General features: G+C 43.7%; 1 protein-coding gene across 2 annotated transcripts in view; it reads left to right on the top strand.

Annotated features, from left to right (window-relative positions):
* The window catches only part of VIPR1 (vasoactive intestinal peptide receptor 1), a 118,859-nt gene that overhangs the window by 38,659 nt on the left and 56,165 nt on the right, over positions 1-24,035 (top strand). Inside the window, exons 2-3 of one of the 2 annotated variants that reach the window (XM_074845833.1) lie at positions 263-359; positions 20,742-20,849. In XM_074845833.1, the coding sequence (XP_074701934.1) occupies positions 263-359; positions 20,742-20,849 (205 nt within the window). The remainder of the gene's footprint in view (positions 1-262; positions 360-20,741; positions 20,850-24,035) is intronic. The other variant, XM_074845834.1, reaches the window with a different exon arrangement.

Below are 24,035 nucleotides of genomic sequence, written 5' to 3'. Positions count from 1 at the left end.
AGCATAAAGAAACAGAATTGCTCCTCATCATCAGAAAAAATAGGTTGTTGGGTTTTTTTAAGGAAAGCATGGAGGCAAATGCTGTTTTTATAGCAGGCTCTGCATTACACTCCCTTCTCTCAAGCAAATATAAAATAAGGCTGGATGTATATCCCCATTGTGCGGTGACCCAGGAGAGCTCAGATGGCCATGAATCCCCAGGAACACATCTCTCAGGATAGATGGGGTTTGCTCACTCTCTTCTTCTCTGCCCTTTCTGCAGGCATCCAGCACACATCCAGAGTGCAGCATCATGCAGGAGATTGAAGAGGAGCGCAGCCAGTGCTTGGCAGAGCTTATTGGGGATAACCAGACTTCAGGTATGGGGACACTCTCTTCTCTCCCTGGCCTGCAAGCCAACATCACCCAGCCTCACGTTTGCCTTGCCCATGCCATTTCTCACCCCTTCTGTTGCTAGAGCAGGGCAGTCACTCCAGCTGTTGTTGAGCTCTTACATTAGGAGGAAGAGAAATAGATACTTCCAAAGTACGATGCAATCAACCGAGAGTTTGAATAGCTCACTGGGGATCCCTTGCTGCCTCCCACCTGGGTAAGCCTAGCTTAGGTGTCTCTGTGTGTTTAATCACAGTCACTCATCCGTTTCTCTGAACTGGAAGTGTCTTAAGCAATTTTTCTCTGAAAGCCTGAAGTTCTCTTAGGCCTTGATTTGCTTCAAGGGGAGTCATGGAGACCTTCTTCCATTGAACTGCCCTCCCATCCTCATGCCAGAATTATTGCTCCTGTCCTGGTGGCAAAGCAGAGGAAGGAAGGGTGAGCTCCAAGGCTGCAAGGTGTCTATGAAGTGGGGTTGAGATCCTCTCCTTAAGACACATGACACAGAGCACACACCACATTGGGCAGTCCTCCTGGAAGGCTCTCAGGTCCCCTTAATCCACTCCCTGCTTCAGTGATCAGGAGAGGAAGGCCACGTCAATGATGCCACCATTGCTCTCCAGCCTTCCAAGGAGAAGTCCTGTCCCACCCCATCCCACAACAGTGCTGTCGAAGCCCCAAGTTGAGGCATCCAGCTGAACCTCTTCCCTCTAAGTGCCCCTCTCAAGTTACAGGTCCTGGTTTTGTGAGTAAAGGAGGTGTAGGGACCTGTGGTAGGCTGTCAGGCTCCGAAAACAAGGCACATTGCTGGGGGATGGGGTGGGAAGATGCGTATCCTGCTTGATATTTGCATCCCACCTCCTGAAAAAGAAAAAAGTAGAAAAGTATGTCTTCTCATCCTCTCTCCCTTGGCATTGCTTGCAGTTAGGCTATAGACTGAAGGACTGTTCTGCACAATGCTACTTAATGATAGAATAGCACCCTGGGGACAAGCTGATCCCTGGAGGAGCTTTACTGAACGCAAGGATGGCTTTTGGCCCCTGCTTTTTTTATCCACTAAGATACAGTTTTCTTTGATTCAGAAATTATTTCAAGTGTCCCTGTATGGAGCCGTTTGAAGAAATGTTCTTCTGGCAGCCAGTAAAGGGCAAGAGTCAGGGTAGTTAAAAACATTCATCTGAAAGCCAACTAAATGCTTTAGTTTTCATGGATATTTAAAGAAATTCAATGAAACACAGTACATTCAAAATAGAAGAATAAATACTTGAAGTGGATTTTTTTTCCTGCTTTTTCAAAATGATTTTTCTCATTGGAAAGTTTAATCCAAACCAGCTTTTTTTTCCCTCTGCTGAATTAAACCGTTGAAAACATTTTTCCTGATTCTGATGTAAAACCACACTTAGTCATGTTGCAAGCCCTCCATTCCCAAGCACTATCAAGTATATAAAAATCCCTTGGAGTTTGTTTTTCATAATGGAATACTGAGATATTGGACTGGGATAATTCTGCATTTCTACGAGTCACTGCCCATAGCTGTTAAACGAGACTGATTCAGGAATTGCAATTCTGAACACTCTAAAATGTTTTTTGTCCATGGAAACAGTACCTGCTACTCCTGAGTTAATGTCATATGTCATTTTTGTATGTCTGCCTGCCCTGGGTAGAAATGGTCATTGATGATAACAGTGTGGAACACGTGTGTAGGGACACAGCATGTGTTCAACCAAGTTTTACAATGTAAACTGTGTGGAAAGCAGTTGGCATTCATTCACCCCAAAACATCAGCAGGTATTTAAGACCTCAATCCTGACTTATCTAGACAGTGACGGCTGCCTTTGCAATCAACAGAAAGAAACAAATCTCTAAAGTGTTGTCTCAAATGGGTGACTGTGGGTGAATCATCTTATGGAGAAGTCTGTTTTGAAAGTGGTGTGGACAGGTAGCTTCAGAGTACCTAAATGGGATGTGTTTCCCCCTTGGAGTGTTCAAGGCACAGCATGTGAGCGCAGGTAGGTTGAAAGAGATGTTTTTTTTCAGTGGAGCTCCATAACTCAATAAATGCAGCTGAGAATAGCTGCAAATAAAACTTTGGACTTTGACAGTTGGGGGTGAGGGGGAAGTTTGTTGGGGAGAATCTTATGAAGGTGATGATATAAGATTATATGAAGGTGATGACTCTTTAATCTGAACGTTGCTGGAAAGAAAAAAATCCCAGTAAAGCTCCCAAGAAAAATGTAATTTTAGCACAAGTCAGCCCCTCAGAGAAGGAGAATAGAAAGAAATTGAGATTCCCTGCCATCCATGATGTAATACCTTGATTTATGGGCAGGTAGGTGTGTTGCCTGCTTGCACATTCCACATCCTTTCAGCAAAAAAGAAAATCACTTGAGGTTTAACAACAGATCTGTTATCCTTTCTAATTAAATAAGTGGACACAAGGAAACACACCGTTTCAGTACAGTCTGGAAATAAGCTTTGTTTTGAAGCCGTTATCAGTTGTATTGATCAGAGGGGTTTAATCACAGAAGTAATTTGATGTGTCAGATAGATTAGTCACCTATTAAGAACACCTGATGGTAGTGCTGAGGTTGATCACCAGGTCAGGATAAGCAGGTAGATTTCCACTGATAAACAATAACGTCTGTCAATGCTATTTTGTCTTCAAACACCCGTTCCTTATAGTGTGTGTATATGCACAAGTGAAATCGATGCTTTCTTTTCGAGTTAAACCTCTGTGTTTTCAATGCTGGTAGTAGGTGACAATTGCTGTTCCTGGTGTCAGCGGTCCTGGACCACAGAACTGCTGTTTATTATTAGCAGGATGGGGGTCTCTATTCTCTGTTCGGAGTGTGATTCAGTATCTATGAAGTTACCTACATTTCAGGAGACACTAGAAGGGACATAGGAGAGACACAGGGGTCGCAAAAGTGTGACCACCTCTGATGAGAAGAGATTAGCATTTCAGCATGGTTGCAGAAGATGCAGCTAGGGAGAAAACAGCAGGGAAGACCAGTTTAAGCTGGCAGTGTGTACACAGGAGAATAAAAAGGCTCTGAGATCAAAGTCTGGACTTTAAAGGAAGTTTGTAACCATCAGAGGATACTGAAGAGCCTTTCTGGAGTTCTGCAGGAAGGAGTGTTTTATTGGCTTCACGGCAGAGCGCTTATCCAGTTTATGAAAGGGTGTGTAGGATGTAGTTGCATATTGCAGCACAGGATTGGATTTTGTGAGCAGGACTGCCCTTCAAGTCTTCTGCCCTATTTTCCTTTTACCTCCAGGCTGAAATAACTAGTAAAGATGTAAAGTGACAACTGTGATTCAATACAAAAGTAGATTCTTTGTCATTAAAATCAAGACTAAGTAGACTGAGACTGGTTTGTCCCACATGGGCAAATAGCCGTTGCGTGGGAATGACTTCTGGTGAGGGATTTCTTTCACTTCATTTTAGGTAACTCCAGTGTGTCCTGGTCAAGTGTAGGCATCTTTTTTAGGATATGATGAATCATGTTCAGATTGTCTTGCCTGTGGACAAGATCTTTGCTTGCTATGTGAGCAGCTCAGCTGCGTTGGAAATAACCACACTTCACAGATGATTCCTGTCCTGGTGTTCACTGGCTTGGGAGGGGATTTGGCTAACTAAGGTGAAGTCCCAATTCCATCATTAGGAGTGATGAATCTGTTCAATCACATACAGAACTGCATTTCAGGAAGCTAAACTTTCATAGGTTATTTGTTAGATGATCTTTCCAGTCCTTTGGCCCCCAAAGAGTGCTCACAATATAATTTGAGGCATTATCAAAAAAACCTTTTGAAAAACCTGTTACTGTGCAAGTGGCAGAATTCTTCCCTGCTCAATGCAGGAGATGATGTACAAAATGCCTCATCTTAATCTCAGTGCAGACTGTGTTCCTACAGGACCTAAAACTCAACTCAGTGAGATTGCCTGCACCATTTGTATGAAGTGATACAGAAAAGTTTTTGCTGGGGTTTGACAGGTTGGAAAAGAAGTTTTGGTTATTCATCCCCTTATCACACAGCTAAGGAGAAAGTGCTGCTGGATTGCATCACACACAGATGTACCTGGGTGTTGGACTAGTGAAATTTGTAGTTTTGTTATGTGTGAGGTGTCTGGCTTTCCTTGCCAGAAACGGGCCATCCTCATGGCAGGCATAGCAGGGATACACTAGATAAAATACTGTGAATGACACGTATTGTGTCTGCTTGTAATGATGTCACGCAAATGTGGATCCTTAGCAGTGGATGCCTTAATTTCTCACCCTGAACATGTTTTAATTCCACTCCGTGCTAGTCTCACAGTTGGTCTCCCTGCAAATTTTGCCTTGATATCCATAGATTACTGCAACTACAGCAGTACTCTTGCTGCAATTAAGGTGACTTGTGGGTCTCTTGGCCTTAGTTTTTCTCCTTTAAAATAGAAATATTAATATTTTCCTGTCTAGCAGGGGTAAGGTAAGGACAAACAAATAGAAAAGTGTCCAGCTATTTTATGGTTGGGACTTATAAAAGTGCTGTGGTTAGACAGAGTAATAGGAAATGCAGTATTTTGACAGCACCCCCAATTTAAATTCACATGAATCTACTGTGTATCTGTGGAGAAATAACATCCCAAAGGAGAAAATTCATGTCATCCAGGTTAGGTTGCCTCTTCTCTTTCTCCACCTCTCTTCTCCCAAATAAATCTGTCCGTAGTATCATACATCAATCTGCAATGCCTGCAGTGCAGATTCGTGTGGATGCTTTCCCAGGAGCTGCCTAGGGAGTTCCTTGGGGATGCTCAAGTTATATCTAACATCTGCAAAGCCACACTGCCCTATATGCCAGCGCCAAGAAATGCAGTGCTGCAGTGGGTATGCAGAGGCAGGAGCTAAAGTCCTGACAGTGCTCCAGTGTCCAGAACACCTGGGACATTTAGTTCAGCAGCATCTCAGGTGCAGTTACACCACCAGCAACCCCGCAGCACTGCTTTCTGCAAGATTGGTGTGCTGTAAGCAACCGGTATCAGGTCAGATCTGGGGCTTCAGCTGCATCATTCAAAAGTTTCCCAGGTCATCCCAAATTTTTCAGCAGCCAGTGATTGTGAGAGTCCTGCCTGGGTGACTCCAGGACCAGTTCAGCCAAGTCAGGCCCAGGACTTGAATGCCTTCAATGACAGCTCTCTCTGCCACACCTCTGGACAAGCACCATGAAAAGTTTTTGAGAATTGCTTTGCAGAAAGGAGTTCGCAGGCTGCCATCAGCTGCTGCAATACAGGCTGCAAGCTGCCCAGTAGCTGCTTAGGCTGTCTTCTTTCCCTTTCTCTGCTCTCTGGCTGTACAAGGCTGCTTGTCTGGTGGCATCTCCCACCACTGCAACGTAAAACAAATAAATAAGACAATTCCACAGCCTGGGTTTCTCCAAGGCACTTCGTAGTTCTAGGAGCTTATAATAAATAGCGTTCCTCAGTCCTCTGCATTATTTTGAAAATGCTTACAAACATATTTCGAAGGTGAAGAATGCAATCCCAGCCCCACTGAAAAACAGGCTTTTACTCCAGATACTTTTTCAGCCAGGACATCTGTATGCAATGCAGTGACTGCTTAGCTGATAATACAGTTCGCAGCAGTAGGGAAGCTCTCCCCAAGGAGGGGATGGCTGAAGGGGGTTTTCCTTTCCAAACTCACAGATGGTAGCAAGTCTCTATGTGAAGTGTGGCTGAGCTCCTAAAGGCTTCCTGCAAGGCAGGTCTCACCACCGTGTTGCTTCTTGCTGACTTCCACTTGCTTTTTTTGGGTAATGATCCTGGAGCACAGAGGGGGGTTTTGTTTTTGTTTTTAAGAAAGCTTCACCTCTCTATAGCTGTAGTTTACAAACAGTTCAGCTTAACCTGAAGAACCCAAATAAAAAAAAAAAAAAAAAAAAAAAAAGAGAAAGTAATCCTCTCTTTTTTTTGTTAAAAAGACAAGAAAAGCAATCAGGTCTGGGTCAGTTGGCTCACTCATGATCTGTTTATCCCATTATTCCTAAACAATTTGCTCTGCAATCAGATATTCTTTCAGAAGCAGGAGAGTCATTTAGGGATGGCAGTTGAACAAGGTACTGTGACTCGTGTTTGGGTGGGATAAGCAACTCTGGAGACCATGTCGCTGTGCAGTAAACAGCCTTCATGGGGAGTGGTGGGAGTATCAGGCAGCACTTGGGCACTGGAATCCTGGCACAGTTTGGGAATTTAATGGCATGGAAGTTTGAGTGTGAGGGAAAATATTCAAGAATAGAGAGGAGAGACCTTTAAATCACAGAAGACTCCTGACACCAAAGCCTGATGACCTGAGCAGGTGGGATGCACTTTTCTGCATTAACATAGTTCCTTGGCTTAGTATCACAAAATCACTGAGGTTGGCAGGGACCTTGTGATATCATCTAGTCCAAAACCCTGATTAAAGCACAGTCAACCAAATCAGGTTGCTCAGGGCCATGTCCAGTCTGGTTTTGAATATTTTCAGGGATAGAGACTCCACAACCTCTCTAGACAATCTGTTCCAGTGTTTAAGTATGTTAACAGGGGAAAAAAATCTTATGTTTAAATGGAATTTCCTCATTTTCAGTTTGTGCCCATTGCCTCTCTGAATGTTATCGGATATTTATACACATTGATAAGACCCCCTGAGTCTTCTCTTCTCTAGGCTGAACAGTCCCAGCTCTCTCAGCATTTCGTCATATGTGAGGTGCTCCAGTCCCTTAATCTTGTTTGTAGGCCTTTGCTGGACTTTCTCCAGCATGTCCATGACTCTCTTGTACTGGGGATCCCACACCTAGACCCAGCACCCCAGGTGAGTCTCATCAGCACTGAGCAGAGGGGAAGGATCACCTCTCTTGACCTGCTGGCAACACTTCTCCTAATTCAGCCCAGGATAGCATTCACCTTCTTTGTGGCAAGGGCACATTGCTGGCTCTTGTTCACCTTGGTGTCCACCAGTTTCCCCAGGTCCTTTGCAGAGCTGCTCTCCAGCCCGTATGGGTGCATGTCATTATTGCCTCCCAAGTGCAGGACTTTACATTTCCCTTTGTTGAACTTGGGTCGCTTTATGGTTTTTCCGGACTTTTTTTTTTCTCCAGAAAGGAAGACCTTCAACTTGATTTGGATCCTAAATTCCTGAAGTTAAGTGCAAGTGAAACAAGCTCAGAACTTCACAGCTGAGGCTGTCAGCATCTCACAGAGTCAGAGAAGCATTTTCTCTGTCTGTTCCTCACATTTCAGTAGCGTGGAGATAGCTGAGATAATTTTCTAAGTGTCAGTGAAAGTTGCCAATAGCCATCAAGGAGCTGCTACAGTCGAGCTGCTTCTGATACCTCAAGACTTCAGCACTGCACTTTATATTTGCAACCTAAACCTGTCTGTCTTGCAAGCAGTATTTGAAACCAATTCAAAAAGTCCAAAAAGTAGAAAGCATAAAAGAAAATAGTGCCAATCCCCCTTCCAGTGCCTGTTTACATCTGCTTAACTTTTACATGCTTCACACTTGTGGGCAATAGAGCTGAGTTGTGCAAGCTCACAGAATCACAGAATCATCTCGGTTGGAAAAGACCTTGAAGACCATCTAGTCCAACCATTAACCTAACTCTGATCGTTCCCAACTACACCATATCCCTCAGCGCTGGGTCAACCCAACTCTTCAACCCCTCCGGGGATGGGAACTCCACCTCTGCCCTGAGCAGCCCATTCCAATGCCCAACAACCCCTTCTGCAAAGAAATCCTTCCTAAGAGCCAGTCTGACCCTGCCCTGGTGCAGCTTGAGGCCATTCCCTCTTGGCCTGGCGCTGGTTCCTTGGCTCAAGAGACTCATCCCCCCTCTCTGCACCCTCCTTTCAGGGATTTGTAGAGGGCCAGGAGGTCTCCCCTCAGCCTCCTCTTCTCCAGACTAAACCCCCCCAGTTCCCTCAGCCGCTCCCCATCAGACCTGTGCTCCAGACCCTGCACCAGCTCCGTTGCCCTTCTCTGGACACGCTCGAGTCATTCAATGGCCTTTTTGGAGTGAGGGGCCCAAAACTGAACCCACTCATCGCGGGGCAGCCTCACCAGTGCAGAGTACAGGGGTGAGATCACTTCCCTGTCCCTGCTGGCCATGCTATTGCTGATACAAGCCAGGATGCCGTTGGCTTTCTTGGCCACCTGGGCACACTGCTGGCTCCTGTTCAGCTGGCTGTCAATCAACACCCCCAGGTCCCTCTCTGACTGGCAGCTCTCCAGCCACTCCTCCCCAAGCCTGTAGCGCTGCTGGGGGTTGTTGTGGCCCAAGTGCAGCACCAGGCATTTGGCCTTATTGAACCTCATACAGTTGGCCTCAGCCCATCGCTCCAGCCTGTCCAGGTCTCTCTGCAGAGCCTCCCTACCCTCGAGCAGATCAACACTCCCACCCAACTTGGTGTCATCTGCAAACTTACTGAGGGTGCACTCGATCCCCTCGTCTAGATCATCAATAAAGATGTTAAACAGGAGTGGCCCCAAAACCCAGCCCTGGGCGACACCACTCGTGACCAGCCGCCAACTGGATTTAATTCCGTTCACAACTCTTTGGGCCCGGCCATCCAGCCAGTTTTTTACCCAGCAAAGCGTGTGCCCATCCAAGCCACGAGCAGCCAGTTTCGCCAGGAGAATGCTGTGGGAAACAGTATCAAAGGCCTTACTAAAGTCAAGGTAGACAACATCCACAGCCTTTCCCTCATCCAATAAGCAGGTCACTCTGTTGTAGAAGGAGATCAGGTTTGTCAAGCAGGACCTGCCTTTCATAAACCCATGCTGACTGGGCCTGATCATCTGGTTGTCTTGCACGTGTTGTGTGATGGTACTCAGGATGAGCTGCTCCATCAGCTTCCCGGGCACCGATGTCAAGCTGACAGGCCTGTAATTTCCCAGATCATCCTTCTTATACATGGGCATCCCATTGGCCGATTTCCAATCTGTCGGGACTTCCCCGGTCAGCCAGGACTGCTGGTAAATGATGGAAAGCAGCTTGGCGAGCACCCCAGCCAGCTCCTTCAGCACCCTCGGGTGTATCCCATCCCATCCGGTCCCATAGACTTGTGTATGTCTGTGTGATGCAATAGGTCACTGACTATCTCCTCCTGGAATGCGGGGGTGTCGTTCTCCCAGTCTCTGTCTTCTGGCTGAGGAGGCTGGATTCCCTCAGTACAACTAGTTTTGTTATTGAAGACTGAGGCAAAGAAGGCATTAAGCACCTCAGCCTTTTCCTCATCACTCGTTGCCATGTTTTCTCCTGTGTCTAGCAGGGGATAGAGGCTCTCCCTGGTCTTTCTTTTGCTGTTGAAATACTTATAGAATCATTTCATGTTATCTTTGACTGCTGAAGCCAGACTAATTTCTAGCTGGGCTTTGGACCTCCTGATTTCTGCCCTGCATAGCCTCACAGCCCCTTTGTAAGCATTTCACATACAAAGAAATCCAGGTGTGAAATGGCCCATGTTGTTTAAACTCCAAATACTGCTTTTCCTGTTCCACAGGCCTAGAGCAGAGGCTAACTTGAAAAGCCAAGTTTAGAGCTTGGGGATCTTTGTCAGTCTCCCTTGAAGAAGTCAAAGCGTGTTTGATAGGAGAAGAAGCAGTGAACATATGGAAATTAAAAGTCAAGCTGGGAAAACATTAATGAAGTTTAAATTAGGAGTCTTTATTCATCACCATCTGTTTATAGTGCAGTAAGATAAGAAATAATTAATAGTTCCTTGCTTGCAAAAGTTCATGTGAATTCTCACCTTCCAGTTGCATAAGACCTCCTGGGATAGGTGTTGGTCAGATTTGTATGACAGTCCAGTTATCAGCAGCTCTCCAGGTGCTCCATTGCTAGACCAGGCACTACGTGGCTGATGGCAGCTCAAGCGCTCATGGTAGTGCACATAGCAGGGTGGGGAAGGGGACAATGGACCACTCACCCCAGGTTGAGGTCAAGGTGGTGGTTCATCCCTGAGACCTGCCAAGTGCTCATGTGGGTGCTCCTTACATCTTCACATACTTGAGGATGGATGGTTTTGTTAGCAAAAAGCCACTGTTTTAAACTCAGTAGCAAAGGGAGCATTCAGATGAGCCACTGAACTGGCAGATTTGAAGGGTGATATCTTCCAGGGGAAATATACATTTTGGCAGACTTCTGAGGGGGTCTCTGGGTAATATTGTAAAGTGGCGCTGGTGCAGCCAGAGGAGAGACCTGTCCCCAGGCTGAGAAGGTCTTCAGAGAGGCTTTGCTTGAAGGTGAAGCAGGCAGGTTTGTCCCCGTGGTTCAGAGCAGACAAAAAAAAATCAAGAAAAGTAGTCAAACCCCTGGACAGGTGTTAACATCAGCCTTTAGCCACATGTCAAAGTTCTTAACATGCTCTTGGATAATCAGTGTGGCCTCCAGTTGTCATTTCAGAATCGTGTAGGGCTCTCATAAGTCTTGTACCATATCCACCAGTCCCTCCAAAAGTCCTGGGACATCAGGAATGACTACTGCTGGTCAGCTAAATCAAGCCCTGAGGATCTAGTTAGCATACTCAATGAAGCCTGGAGAACAATTTAGTTCAGTCTAAAATTGATACCTACATATGAACTTAATGATCTCTTTAAAGGCAAAGGGACCTGCTGGACTTCTTTCCATGTTGTCTTTCCTTAGTTTTTCATTAACTGTTCTTTATTACTCTGGTCTAGGTGATACAAAGGGCCGCTTGGTTTCATTCTGGCCAGCAGCATCGGGCAACTTCTAGATATGACATCAGTCCTCTTCCTTCCTGGGCAACGTGGCCTCTCCTAGAGCAGCAGAAAATTCAGCTATGTGACATCAAGACCTTAAACCCCAGACTCTCATTTATGTCTCTTAGAGGATCAGTACCAGCGTCAAGGTGCCTTTTATTTAACAGAAATTTTTCTTCCAGTTATTGGACAGTGGCCATGATACTCAGTTGGGACAGGCCACTGCGTGATACCTCCAAATGGTCCTCCTTCATTAACACTTTGCTAACCTGCTCTGGGACTCTTCCCAGCCACCAACACTTCATGCTGTAGCTCTTACAGTGGTAGAGCCTGCTCTCTGGAAATTCAAAAGAAAGAAATCTGCCCTGTATTTTTCAGAGGGTAACCTTCCATTGACCATGCTAGGAAAGCTGGCATCTGAAACATGAGAAGGAGGCACATGTTGCCATGGTGGTAAACCCAGCTTCAACCCTTAGATGTGAGCAGCTCCCAGACTTTTGTGTTAGCTGCTTTGATCCAGTCTGAAGATGATGACCATTCTTCCAGGCCATGAGTCTTTCTGAGGGAATAGTACCCAAAGGTGTTTTCCCTAAAAAGCTGTTACTTGGCTGTCCATCCTTGCACTGCTCAAGGAGAGTGCACCTCTCCGCTGAGGACTGCTAATTCCCTATTGAATAGTGGTACCTCCTCAGTTGCTTGTCACTGTCTGAGCCTACCCTATGACCTGAAATCCAGCTACCTACCAGCAACAGGATGAAATTCAAATGCAAATCTACAGAGCACCTCATCATTCTTCCCTGTCAAACTAAGAGCTGATTTTTGCCTTGACCTCACCTTTCTACAGACGCAGTCACAAGATGTTACAACATCTGTTTTCTGCCTTAATATGCTAAAAGGGTGGAGGCTTTGCTTTTGTTTTGCCTGTTGCTGACATGTGCTGGCTGCAAGCTTTCTAACAGCAGTGTTTATTTGACTTGGGAACAGCTGTCTTGTAGCTTGAGATTAACAGCCATTTAGTCGACATAAGTCTTTTACTGAAAAAGTCATTTTAGTTTGGAGAATATGTAACATTTTTAAATGCCATCAGACTTTTTGGTTACTTTTTTTTAAGCATTGCATAATGTATAAATGCACACAGCCTTAGTTATGCAAAGATTATAAAAATAAGGAGAAAATGCCATTGCTGCAGACCAATGGAAAGAAAATTGAAGCATTGTCAAAGCTCTGGATAATGCTCAGATGAAATCCATCTATGCAGAGCTTTTGTTTCTGACAACAACTTGTATTTGTCCCCCTCGCATCCCGTCAGATTTCTGGTTAAGAAATCTCTCCTTCCTTGTCTTTTTTATTTTTCTTTTCCTGCTGACTGTACCAGAGCACTTTCATGATGGTATCCACCCTTTTTACATAAGATAAGTACATTAGAAAACGTTGCATCTGCCATAAGTTATGTCGAACTCCCATTACAATATATGGCTGAGATCCAAAACCTGCTGTAGCCTCTGGAGACTTTTCCAGATTTTGCTATGCACTGGACTTTCTGTAATCTAGGTGACTTTATTTCTTGATATTCAGACCTTTTCACATAGAAAAGTGAAACGGTGGAGAATGTAAGAAGCTGCAGTCAGAGGTACCACACTTTACATCTACCAGGCCTAAGTAGGGTTTCAAGCTTTTAAGTTACTGGTGTCTGACAAAGTTAGCCTTTCTTTTTTCTTGCCTTTTAACCATTAAATATGCCTACATGTGAAAGCAAAGCTTTCTGGTCCCTCTTGTCCCTTTCTACAGAGCTAAGGTACAGGGCTTCCACACAACCTTTCCCACTTCTGCAGGTGCCTCTCTGTATCTATGAACGAGAAGCACGTTTTCAGCACAAACTCCAGCACATTTAATAAGCAAGAGCCAGATCATGAAGATTTTACATGCTGAAGCTCACTGCAGCTTTGCACAAAGGGCTGAAGTATCTTTCTAGTAGCAGGACAGGCAGTCTGTGACTTACAGTTTGTAGAGGAAACTTCCATTTTACCCTTGCTTTTTCTCAGTGGGGAGTCATATCCCAATATTTACCGTGAAGAAGAACAACACAGCATTGGCTTAAAATCTCCTCTATTGCAAAGCATGTCATTTGGTCTTGAAGGTACAGGGTGATCTTTTAAAGTAGCAACAGGGTAAGATTCCTCTTAATCATGCCATAATTGCTATAGGAGAGACCTCTCCAAAGCTTGTTCCAGATTGGTAAACTGTGAGCACACTGCTAAGGGGATCTGTTACTTGCCTGTTTGCCTTCAATGAGCAAGTCAAGCTGAGCTGGTCAGTGGGAGGGTTTGCACTTCATTAGAGTGGCCAGGTCTCCTAAGTTCTCATCTTCATACTACTATTCAAGTTGCCATATACATTTAAGTAAGTCAAGGAATTCATGCAGATTGGACTAAATGTTGGAAAGTTGAGGAGAACTCTCCTGACTCTCACAGCACTTGAACCATCATTGAGAGCTTTTGCACTCATGTCCTGTCCTTGCTTGGCTTGTTTTATTAGGAAGACCCACAGAATCTCTAGTATTTTCCTCCTCACAACATTCCTGTCTCCTTCTGGTAGGCAAGACAGTGAGGTACGGAGGAGATACAGCCTGGGTGAGTCCCATTTGAGGTCTTACATTATCATGGTAGTCACTCTTGCCTCTGCAAGTCAAAAAAGCATTGCTAGAGGTTTGAGCCTAGTCATCTTCACTATGAATTGCTGTCTGGAGGTGCCAACATGGGAAAAGCTGTATAGGAAGATTAGGTACCTAAATTGAAAGTCTGGTTCTCTATAAATCCAGTTTTCTACAACTTCTGGAAGAACAGGGGGATTTGAGCAAGGAATCAGGAAGCCCTGGAATACACCTTTAAGCATGCTTCATATCAGAGCGCTAGAGATCTTGTTTAGATGCTGGTGAGGAGATAAGCTGTTTTTGACAGCCCACTTTGTAAAACTTTGTCTTAAATTTTGGATCTTTTGTTTCAGTTTACATGTTCTGGAATTAGGCAGAAGGGCTCAGCTCACAAATTTGATTTATGAAAAGAGTGATCTGAAGGGATAAAAAAGGTCAAGTGTTTATTTAGTTTGATGGTTAAAGAAAGGCTGAAAGGTTAGAAACTTTTTTTTAGCTTGTTTCCTAGTAGATGTTGATGATGGGAAAACTCATAGGATTTTTGTGCTTAAAAATAATCCTCCAGAAGTAGTCTCTGGTGATTTCTTTCATGCTGTTTAGAATGACTCAGTCTGGGGGCTTAAGGTGAGGTTTCCTTCATCTTGGTCTTTGAGTCCAATTTCTGCAAACATTTAGGAATAAAGATATCTTTAACATTTCCTGTTGAGTGCTCGGACAGTTTCTACTGGGAGCCATTGCAGAAGTGCAAACCAGTTTTTATAGCAAGTAACAGTGTTCTTATACACAGAGTGGGAAAAATGAAATCAGTATCTCTGTCTTGCTACAGATATTGAGGCAAAGTCCAAGATAATGTCTTTTCACTTCACTCTTTTCAGTCTGGGGATCCTTTTTGCTTTCTGTGATTGCCGAAGTCCACTTTCTGCTGAATTAGGACTGCAAATCCCTCACTGAGGGATGAATAAAGGAGCACCAGTGTGCCACAAAGAGCACATCAGTGGTGGGAAGGAAATGCTACAGTGTCAGGGTTTTGCGTGCCCTGGCAGGATTGTGGCTTTCCTTCCGCTAAGTGGTTTTCCTGTCACATGCTGCCTACAGTGCTGGAGTAAGAGCATGACAGGCAAAAAAAATCCAGATTAAATGCAAAGCCATAGAAAGTTGAAAGGGGATCTATGAGGGGATGGGTTTGCTTCAGAGCAGACTGTCAGTGTTGATAAAAAGGTGATGAGATGGAGCTGGGGAAGGAGAGATGCCCACAGGATGCTTGAGTGTATGAGTAAGGCCTGAGGGAAGGAGGGCACAGCAATGAATATGGGATGGAAAGGGTTGAATTTTGCAGGGAAGTGTGGGAGGATCCATGTAGTGAAACCTTGGAGCCAAGCTAGCCCCAGTCAAACCCAATCTGTAACAAAAGTAAGGTGAATCCCTGTTTTGCAAGTCCAGGGCAAGGCAGGATGGGGTAGAATTAAAAAAACAAAAGATACAAGGGAGAAATTATAGGGAACTGCTTCCATGCAAGAAGCAACTAAATAGTCTAGGACACTTCAGCTTGAAAAAGAGATGCCTGAGGAGGGATATGAAAGAGGATTTTATGGTTTTTCTCCCTAGGGAAAGGAATATTGTGGTTAGGTTATGAATAGTTCTGTCTTTGTAAAAGAACTAGGCAATTCCTAATGAAACCAGCAATGAGGAGATTCAAAGTGAATTTGGAAAAGGATGTATTTTTTCTTTCAGTGGACACTTAAACTGTGCAATTCCTTGGCCCAGGAGGTTGTGAATTTTAAAAATCTCCATGGGTTCAGAAGCAAAATCAAACTGCATTTAATTTAAAAGATTTATGGAAGAAAAAGAATCTACATGCAACTTTTAAGATTTAAATGCAAGATTATCCCTGATTCAGGAAGTCTCTGCTCATTGGCGTCAGGGATGGTAGTAGTGACCCAAGGCTCGTGATGGGTTTTCCTAGCCTCCGCTGTGACTGAATGCAAGCTGCCTGTCTGGAACTGAGTTAGTAGATTGTTGCAGGGACCATCTTCTGGGGTGTGTTTCCTTCAGTTAGGCAAAATCTTAGTGGGAACAAGAAGGTTCATGCAATGATAATTAGTTGTAATGAGACCAAAGTGGGCAAACCATGGGCGACCACCTAGGCTGCACTTCTGCCTGAGCTTGTCAATAGAATAATTATCACCCAATACCTAATTACAGTCCTAACTCCAGAGAGGTTGGAAACTGCCTGCTGATATCAAATTGGAGGGAAAATGAGTTTCCATTGCAAGTACACCAGCTTGTGATGGTGCCCAGTGATAGCTCAGCTTGGCTTAATCAAACTGTGCCTTTGCCTTGCTGTTTATCTACCTGTGGGTAGTGAGAGGCATGCAGAGATCCTGAGATACCCCAGGCATCCAATGGGTATCTTTGCATCTGAACATAGATTCAGAGCAAAAGTCTTGTGTGTGAATGTCCTTCAGAAGAGACCAGGAGTGACCCCATTCATTAGGGATAATTTGGTGCAAGAGAGATGTGCTGAAAGGCATTTTTTCTGAATTAGGAGTTGACCTGGGTTAAGAGAGTGCCCAACACTACCTACTGCCATTAATTTCTTTCCTCAGCCAAACCTAGTCACATCTCAGAGCTGTGCCAGAGCTCTGGAAATAATGTGTATTCATGAGGGAAAATTATTCTCTGCTGCTTCCTCGAGAAGCTATGGCCGTATGTTTGCTGTAACTGTTGATATGACTCAAATAAATGCTTTTAGTGCTCTAGTCTGATGGTTCTGCAAACTGCTGTATACCTGTGCCTCATGACGGTTGACCTGCTTTCTGTTAATTAACTTTTAAAGGGAGAGGAAATCAGGGCCTGAGCTTTGATTCCCTACCTGCAGTGCTGTGTCCAGCTCTGGGGCCCCCAACATCAGAAGAACACGGACCTGCTCGAGCAGGTCCAGAGGAGGCCATGAAGATTCTCGGGGGGCTGGAGCACCCCCCTGTGAGGACAGGCTGAGAGAGTTGGGGGGGTTCAGCCTGGAGAAGAGAAGGGTCTGCGGAGACCTTAGAGCGGCCTCCCAGGACTTAAAGGGGCTACAGGAAAGGGGGAAGGGACTCTTGATCAGGGGGTGTAGGGATAGGATGAGGGGTAATGTGTTTAAACTGAAAGAAGGTAGATTCAGATTAGATATAAGGAAGAAATTCTTCCCTGTGAGGGTGGTGAGGCCCTGGCACAGGTTGCCCAGAGCAGCTGTGGCTGCCCCCTCCCTGGAAGGGTTCAAGGCCAGGTTGGACGGGGCTTTGGGCAACCTGGGCTAGTGGAAGGTGTCCCTGCCTGTGGCAGGGGGATTGGAACTAGATGATCTTGAAGATCCCTTACAACCCAAACCATTCTGTGATTCACATTTAGTGGAGACAGTGGAAAGGTTACCACCTTCTGCAGCTGTGGTGTGGTTTTCTAACCCACTGCATCCAGGACTGTGTCAGTGGTCTTCAGTCACTTCTGAGTCAGAACCTCTTCAAAGAAGGCTCTCCAAAGACCAGCTGATGCAGCCCTTGGCTTGCACTTGGGGCATTTGGCTTGCAAAGAGGGAGGCTGAGCTGCTGGATGTGAAGATCTGAGCTCCAGCATGTGTCTGACAGCCTCCAGCCCATTCCTTGAACAAGACTTCAGGAGCCTGTTTCAAGAGGGAGAGAGGTGGCTGCTAGTAATTACAGTAATTGTGTAGTTTACAGTGCAATGATGAGCAGTTTGATCTGTTTATCTGAATGAAGGTTAATAGGCAGCTTCTCCCTGCAGCCCTCCAGAAGAAGATATTTGGCTCCAGAGAGCACTTCATGATCTACCAAGCAAAGCAGGACAAAGCTGAGTGTCTGGAAGTCACAGTTAAAATAATTGAAAAGGAAAAGACTCTCTTTTATATATATATATATATAATGATAAGAGTTTAAAGAGTGTACCTGGTTACCCAGGGATGTGGTAAATGCTACTGTCTTGAAAAAGTCACGCTTATTTTTACACTCCTTCTCCACTCACTTGTGATCCTTTACAAAACAAAGGACAGCCCTTGGCAGTGTGTATTCCTTGGCTTTTGGTAAGGAAATGAGCAGAGCAGTTCTTTTGATTGAAATGGAGTTGAAGGGTAGGTGTATTCATGGCTCATTTGCACCTGCTGCCTTGGGTAAGGATTGATAAATACCTTTGCATCCTTCCTGCAGATACTGAATGCAAGGGAGAAGACATAATTAATTGATGGAGAAGCACTTAGTAATCACCAAACATGATTTGATCAGGCAAAGCAAACTGTCATCTTTATTACATCCATGAAGGCCAAGTGATGCCACAGGGAAGAGAGGGATTTCCTTTTTCCAAGGCACACTGCAGATGTTTCTGCTGTCAAATAGTTTTCTTAGTATTGATCTGTCACACTGACATGACTGAATATTGCCTGCCAACCCCCTGATCCCAGCAGTTTGCCAGGGTAAGGTCTATCAGTTTTGGAGAAAGAAAAGCATTTTCTGGAAGGCTGTTTGATAAAGGTTGTCCATGTCCTAGTTTGGATGGACAGGCACAAACTTTTGGCTGATGTTGTGATGGGATGGATGACTGCTGGGTGAGTGGCAAGTGTTAGACTGCAAATGCAAAGCATCTTGCAGGTATCAATCTTTGTATTGTGCCAATTCATTAAACTCGAGTTACTCATGCAGGCCCTCTTCAAGTGATTGGAGAGAAGAGGACATCTCCAAAGAAGGATTCATTTTCTCAACTTTAGATAACCATCCTACGGTGCCATGGTCTGCCAGCCAGAGCTCTGGTTTCCATTGGCTTCTTCAGGTTTACACGTCTGACTTCTAGATGCGTAACTTTAGGGATATGAATCCCACCTTTAAAACCTGGACCCTTCCAGTCAGCTGCACAAATATTGTCAGCATGTCTTGGGGGAGCAATAAGGAAGAAAGGTGTTGGAAGAGCTAATAAGCATATGTGAGAGGTCTTTACAGAGGCAATCATTTTTAAAGATCCACTTTGTGTGTCTTGCATGGCCAGTCCTGTGTATCTTCACTTTATTTTAATCAGAGACAGCTTTTGTTACAAAAGTGAACACCTGAAAGCTTTTTTCATGCATCACAGGTGGTGGTGAAAAATGCAAATGCAGAAAAAGGTACAGATACAAAAATTCTCAAAGTATGTAATTCAGGACATTTAAAAAGCCATCTGATACCATCACCTTGTATTTTATTTTGCGTTATAACCTGTCCTGAGGTAATGGGTGCACTATAATTTATTGAGGTTGATGGAGGAAAAGATTATAGAACATGAAAGATCCTGTCATGAAATAATTTATTTTCCACGGGCAGGATATCTAATATCTTAATACTTTTGGAGCTGCTGGCTGTTTGGTGGCAGATAAGTATGACGCTGTAGAAACTGAGCTTGGCACCTGATGTGAGAAACCTGAAAACTGAATTTTAATGAACTGTGCAGAAGAGCATGCAGGAAGAAGATACTGTCAGTTATTCTGTTTTTCAGGCTCCGATAAACTCACCGCAGGACTTCATTTAAAAAGTTCTGTTTGCTCATGAAAGAAGGAAGAAAATACCTGTAAAATAACTTTGAAAGATTGCTGAGGGTTCTTTTTCAGCTTCAAAGCATTTTTGTGTGCTCTCTTTATTGATCTGAGACAGCATGCTGCCTCAGTCTGAACAGACTGATGATGACACCAGCCTTTTTCTTAGTTCAAGTAGTAAAAGATGTTTTAAAGAAGGAATTTCAGATTGGGATATAATTAACAAGAAATGCAGCTTGACAGTGGTTTTCATAGTTCCCTTTGCTTGCATGTGAAAAGTATTTTCTCAAAGCTTTCTTCTTCATAATCTAGTTTCTCTTGTTAGGCTGTTGACCTTAACAGCAACGCCTTAGTCACATTTGGGGAAGTGTTGCAATCTAATGGGGCATGACAAATAACCAAGACCGGAGGTGCTATAGAAAAGTGAGGTCTGTTCACAACCCATCTATCTAACCCAACAGCCTGTCAGTTGGAAATTTAAAGGGAAAAAAAAGTGTTTTCAGAATTCCAGTAAGAACTCCAAAATATGTAACATGTTGAGGCAAAGACAAGTCTGAGGTGGTTTTTTTTTTTATTTCAGGTCTGCCAACTCCTTTTGGCTTCAGTCCTAATGTTACGTTGTACAACAGCGCAGCACGTATGTGATATCATTAATGTCTTTTGAGAAATCAGAAATAAAAGGGTAAAATCAGAACAGCATATTATAACTCTGCAGGAAGGACTTCTCCCTGAAGTTAGCCCCCTTGGTTATACCTTCATTCCTAGCTTGGATAGCTGGGAGTGTACCACCTTGTACCACCCTTCCATAGAGAGCATCTCCCAGCAACAGCACTGTCCCTCCTCCTCAGCATCCAGGAGTGTTTTGTGTCTTCTGCCTTCTTAAGAAGAAAAACTGCTTCTGGGGAAGGGATTTGGCTCTCGATCCCTTGGTTGCCATCAGTGTCCCCTCCCTGTTGAGAACAAGCTCTGCACAATCATTTCAAGGGGAAGAAAGAGCTGGTGACAGAAGTTTTGGCGAAGCAGAGAAGGAAGGGGAGCATGTCTCACATGTTCAGACCAGGTGTTTTAATGCAACAGAGAGAGTTAAGGGCAAGGAAGAAAGATATCTAATTAGGCATTTCTGCCTTTTTCATCTAAAAAAAGGCACTGTTCTCTATTAACTATGATTTTCCCAGTCTTGCACTGATCTGCTGTTCTTTCTGTACTGATTTCTGAAAAATTACAAACACAAGTGCTGAATTTTAGGGACTGAGGTAACTGAAAACTACATGTTTAAAGAAAATATTTCTGTGCCTTTCCTTCTAAAAGGTGCCTGCACCGAGGTGATAGGCTTCACATGCCTTTCACAGCTGCTCTGCACTGCTTCAGTTCCTCTGCTCCATCTAGCAGATACCACTCATGCTTGTTCTACCACCTGCTTTTCTCTTTTCCCCAGGCTGCAGAAGGCAATGGGACAACATCACATGCTGGCCTGAAGCGGAGGTTGGAGAAGTTGTGGTACGGCCATGCCCAAAGTACTTCAGATTCCTCACCACTTTTCTCGGTAAGCAAAACCAGACAGTTTATCTCACTGAAATGGGTTTATGGTTTCACTGCCTGTGGGGCGACACATCATATCATGGGAAGCTTCTTGGTATAATCAGAGAGAGAAACAAGCTCTTTGCACAAGGTAAAGGAGGTTTCCAAGCCATACATGAATGCCCAAACCATTAGAGCATCCTTCCTATCCTTCTTGCACTACACATACTGTTCTGGATGATAAGGATGCAAAAATGGCTCCTCGTGAAATCCAATAATATGGATGTTGTGCAGTGAAAATTGAATCAACCTGTGTAATAATGTTTGTTGTACAAAATTAACAGTTTAGCACTAGAATTAATTAAGTCTCTGACATAACATAAATCAGCTGAAACTCTATGTAATAAAGTATTTTTCTGCTAAAATGACAAATTTGGCCGCAGGCCAAGAAATTAACGTGACAAATAATGGGCAGGGAAGGTTAATGGAGAAAGTAGCTTAACTCACTCTTTGGGGTGTTTTGGGAAGCTTTAATTTAAAACTTAGGTCTCAAGGGCCATGCAGCAATGGAACTCTTTGTCTCCTGGTAGTTTATAGTCATTATTTATCATTTTCATTATAGTAGCCCTGCAGGCCTCCATAGAAAATTAAGTTCTTTTGCACTGGAGATTATGCATCAAGCTGCTAAGTCTCCACTTTTACAGCCTTACAGTCCAAACACATGCGATAGATTATGAATGGGAGTAAGAATACAATATTGTCCCTGTTTAACAGGCCAGGGCACTACACTGATTAACCAGCGTATGCCGATTACATGACTTGCCCAAGGCCACACCAAAAGTCTTTGCAGACCCGGAAGGGAAATTCAAAATCCCCCGGTCCTATCCTAGTGCTGTAATCTTCTGGTTTCCAAAACTTCCCAGTAGTTCGTTACTGCTGCTTCAGTACCCAAGGGAAGCAGGCAGAAGCTGCTGTAATATCACATCTTGCAGGACAAGACCCCTGCGCATTGGTCCAGTCATGTGGAATAATTGTCTGCTGTTGATGCTTAGTGCCCTCTCCTCTCCTGAGCACAACATTCCCTCAATGGGTTTTAAAGACCCAGCAAAGTTAGTTAAACAGGAAGAAAAAAATTCTTTAAGAAGTTTCTCTAATACTTCATCCCACCAGAGCAAAGCAATGAGGAAAGTATTATATATATATACACATATATGTTTGTGTGTGTGTATAGATGATATATACATACAAATTATATATATGGTCATCTATAATATGTATAATATATATAATCTCATAGTGGTCATGTTGAACTTAAGCTAATGAATGTGGGATGCCTTTATTTGTGTGCTAGGATAGGCTTATGAGTCTTAATAAACTTGCCCATTCAGGGACATCTGCTGCTCTCTGGGGTGTTCTAGGACATCTCAGCTGGTCTCCTGGTTCACCTGCAGAAAGGTGAAGTTCTTCTATAGTTCATGTGTCATTGGATATCTCAAAAGACCTCTGCTTAGGCACATGAATACTTCCTATTCTGGGAGAAGTCCAGACTCCACCAAGAGCAGTCAGAGCATCACTCGGGCTCTCTGTGCACTTATCTCAATGTGCCAGGCCAAGAAAGAGCCTCAAACACAAGCCAACCCATGACCCTTCCCTGCATACCCATATTGTAGCGTGGCTGCTGGTATTTGTGCTGTTCTGTGAGCAGTGAGTTTAGCAAATGTCATCTAGCCTTGCAGCTGGCAATGTCAGCAGCCTTCTAGGGGGATTTCACATTGCTTTGATGAGTTTTCTGCATCTGACATCCAGGGATTCCACTGGTTTGGTCAGTGATGGCTAGGATATGATTCATCTTGTCATAAATCAGCCACTTAAAGAGATCGGATGAACAGCACCATGAAAATACCTATTTCTCCTCACTTAGTATGGTAGAGCACAGAGTGACTTGCTTTGTTGGAAAAAGCAGGTTCAGCACTCTTAATTTTTGCTGTTTCTCATGCAGGTGTGTCTGTATGAGATAGGTGTCTAGGATCGCAGTAATGTCAATGATAATCTAGTCAGTGCAGTCAACAGACAACTGTATGTAGGAACCTGAATAGCTCTTTAGATGTCATTTGCTGTATTGATAAATTTTCTGTTAAGTGTAGTAGAAATGCAGGCACTGAGCTCACAGGTAGGCACCTACACTGTAAACACTTCATTCAATTCTCTAAACATAATCTGGTATCATCTGAGATAATCTGGGGCATCTAAGAAATCCATGAGGATGCCTCAACTGGTGCTAAGATACCTGTATTTAGGAAACCAATTTCTAACATGGAATGGTATTCATATCAACTGATTTTAGAGTTTTCCATATGTGAACCTATCTCTGAGCTTGTTTTACAGTCACTGCTGAGAAATAGGCTCCTTAGAGGTGCAGTTCAGCTGACTTTTAGGCTTCGAATTCAGGGTGAGTTGAATAGCATCTATAAACCACATATTTTTCTCCATTTACAATCAAATGACTGTAGAGTGGCTCTGGCAGATGTGCATGTCGTACAGTATGGGTGAATCCTACTTTTGCAGAGTGTACACGTTAGCACCTCCTTCTGTAAACAGAGAAACTGATGTCATTTCCAAAGCAGAAACAACAGCTTTCATTTTCTCTGAGCTATGCACTTTGTGCAATCATATACAAACGTGGAAATCAGATATACTCTTAAATAAAGGGAGGGTAAGATTGCCACTTGTGTTAGAGGATTTGTTGCAAAATTAATGCCATTAAAGTTTGTGAAGCAGTTCTTCCTTTGTAGAAGTGAATATCATTGAATAGCTTTCAAGGAAATCAATCATCTGGTTAATGTTTATGTCTTACTCTTTGATCCTTTTGCAGGAACATGAAAGCTTGTACCAAGTTGTGAGCAGGAGAAAAACTTTTTTTATATTTATAGCAGGAAAAGGGTGAAATACTGGGAATTAAAGAGTTAATGTGACTTTCCTGCCTCATGGAGAATATGCTCTTGAAATGACTAATATCCTACCTCATGCTAAATAAAGGATAAAATATCTCGTGGCATTTAGAAACCTTAAAATGCCTAGCATAGTCCTGATGTCATTTGACATTAATTTTTTATGCCATTCGCATATCCAGAAGTTTCTCATTATTTTGTGACATTCGTCAGTACCATGTGAAGGAGATAGATGAAAATATTTTTGGCACCTTTCATTATTG

This window comes from Strix aluco, chromosome 1 (assembly GCF_031877795.1).
Source record: "Strix aluco isolate bStrAlu1 chromosome 1, bStrAlu1.hap1, whole genome shotgun sequence".
NCBI classification, from domain to species: Eukaryota; Metazoa; Chordata; class Aves; order Strigiformes; family Strigidae; genus Strix; species Strix aluco.
This window is presented reverse-complemented; position numbering and strand designations above follow the sequence as displayed.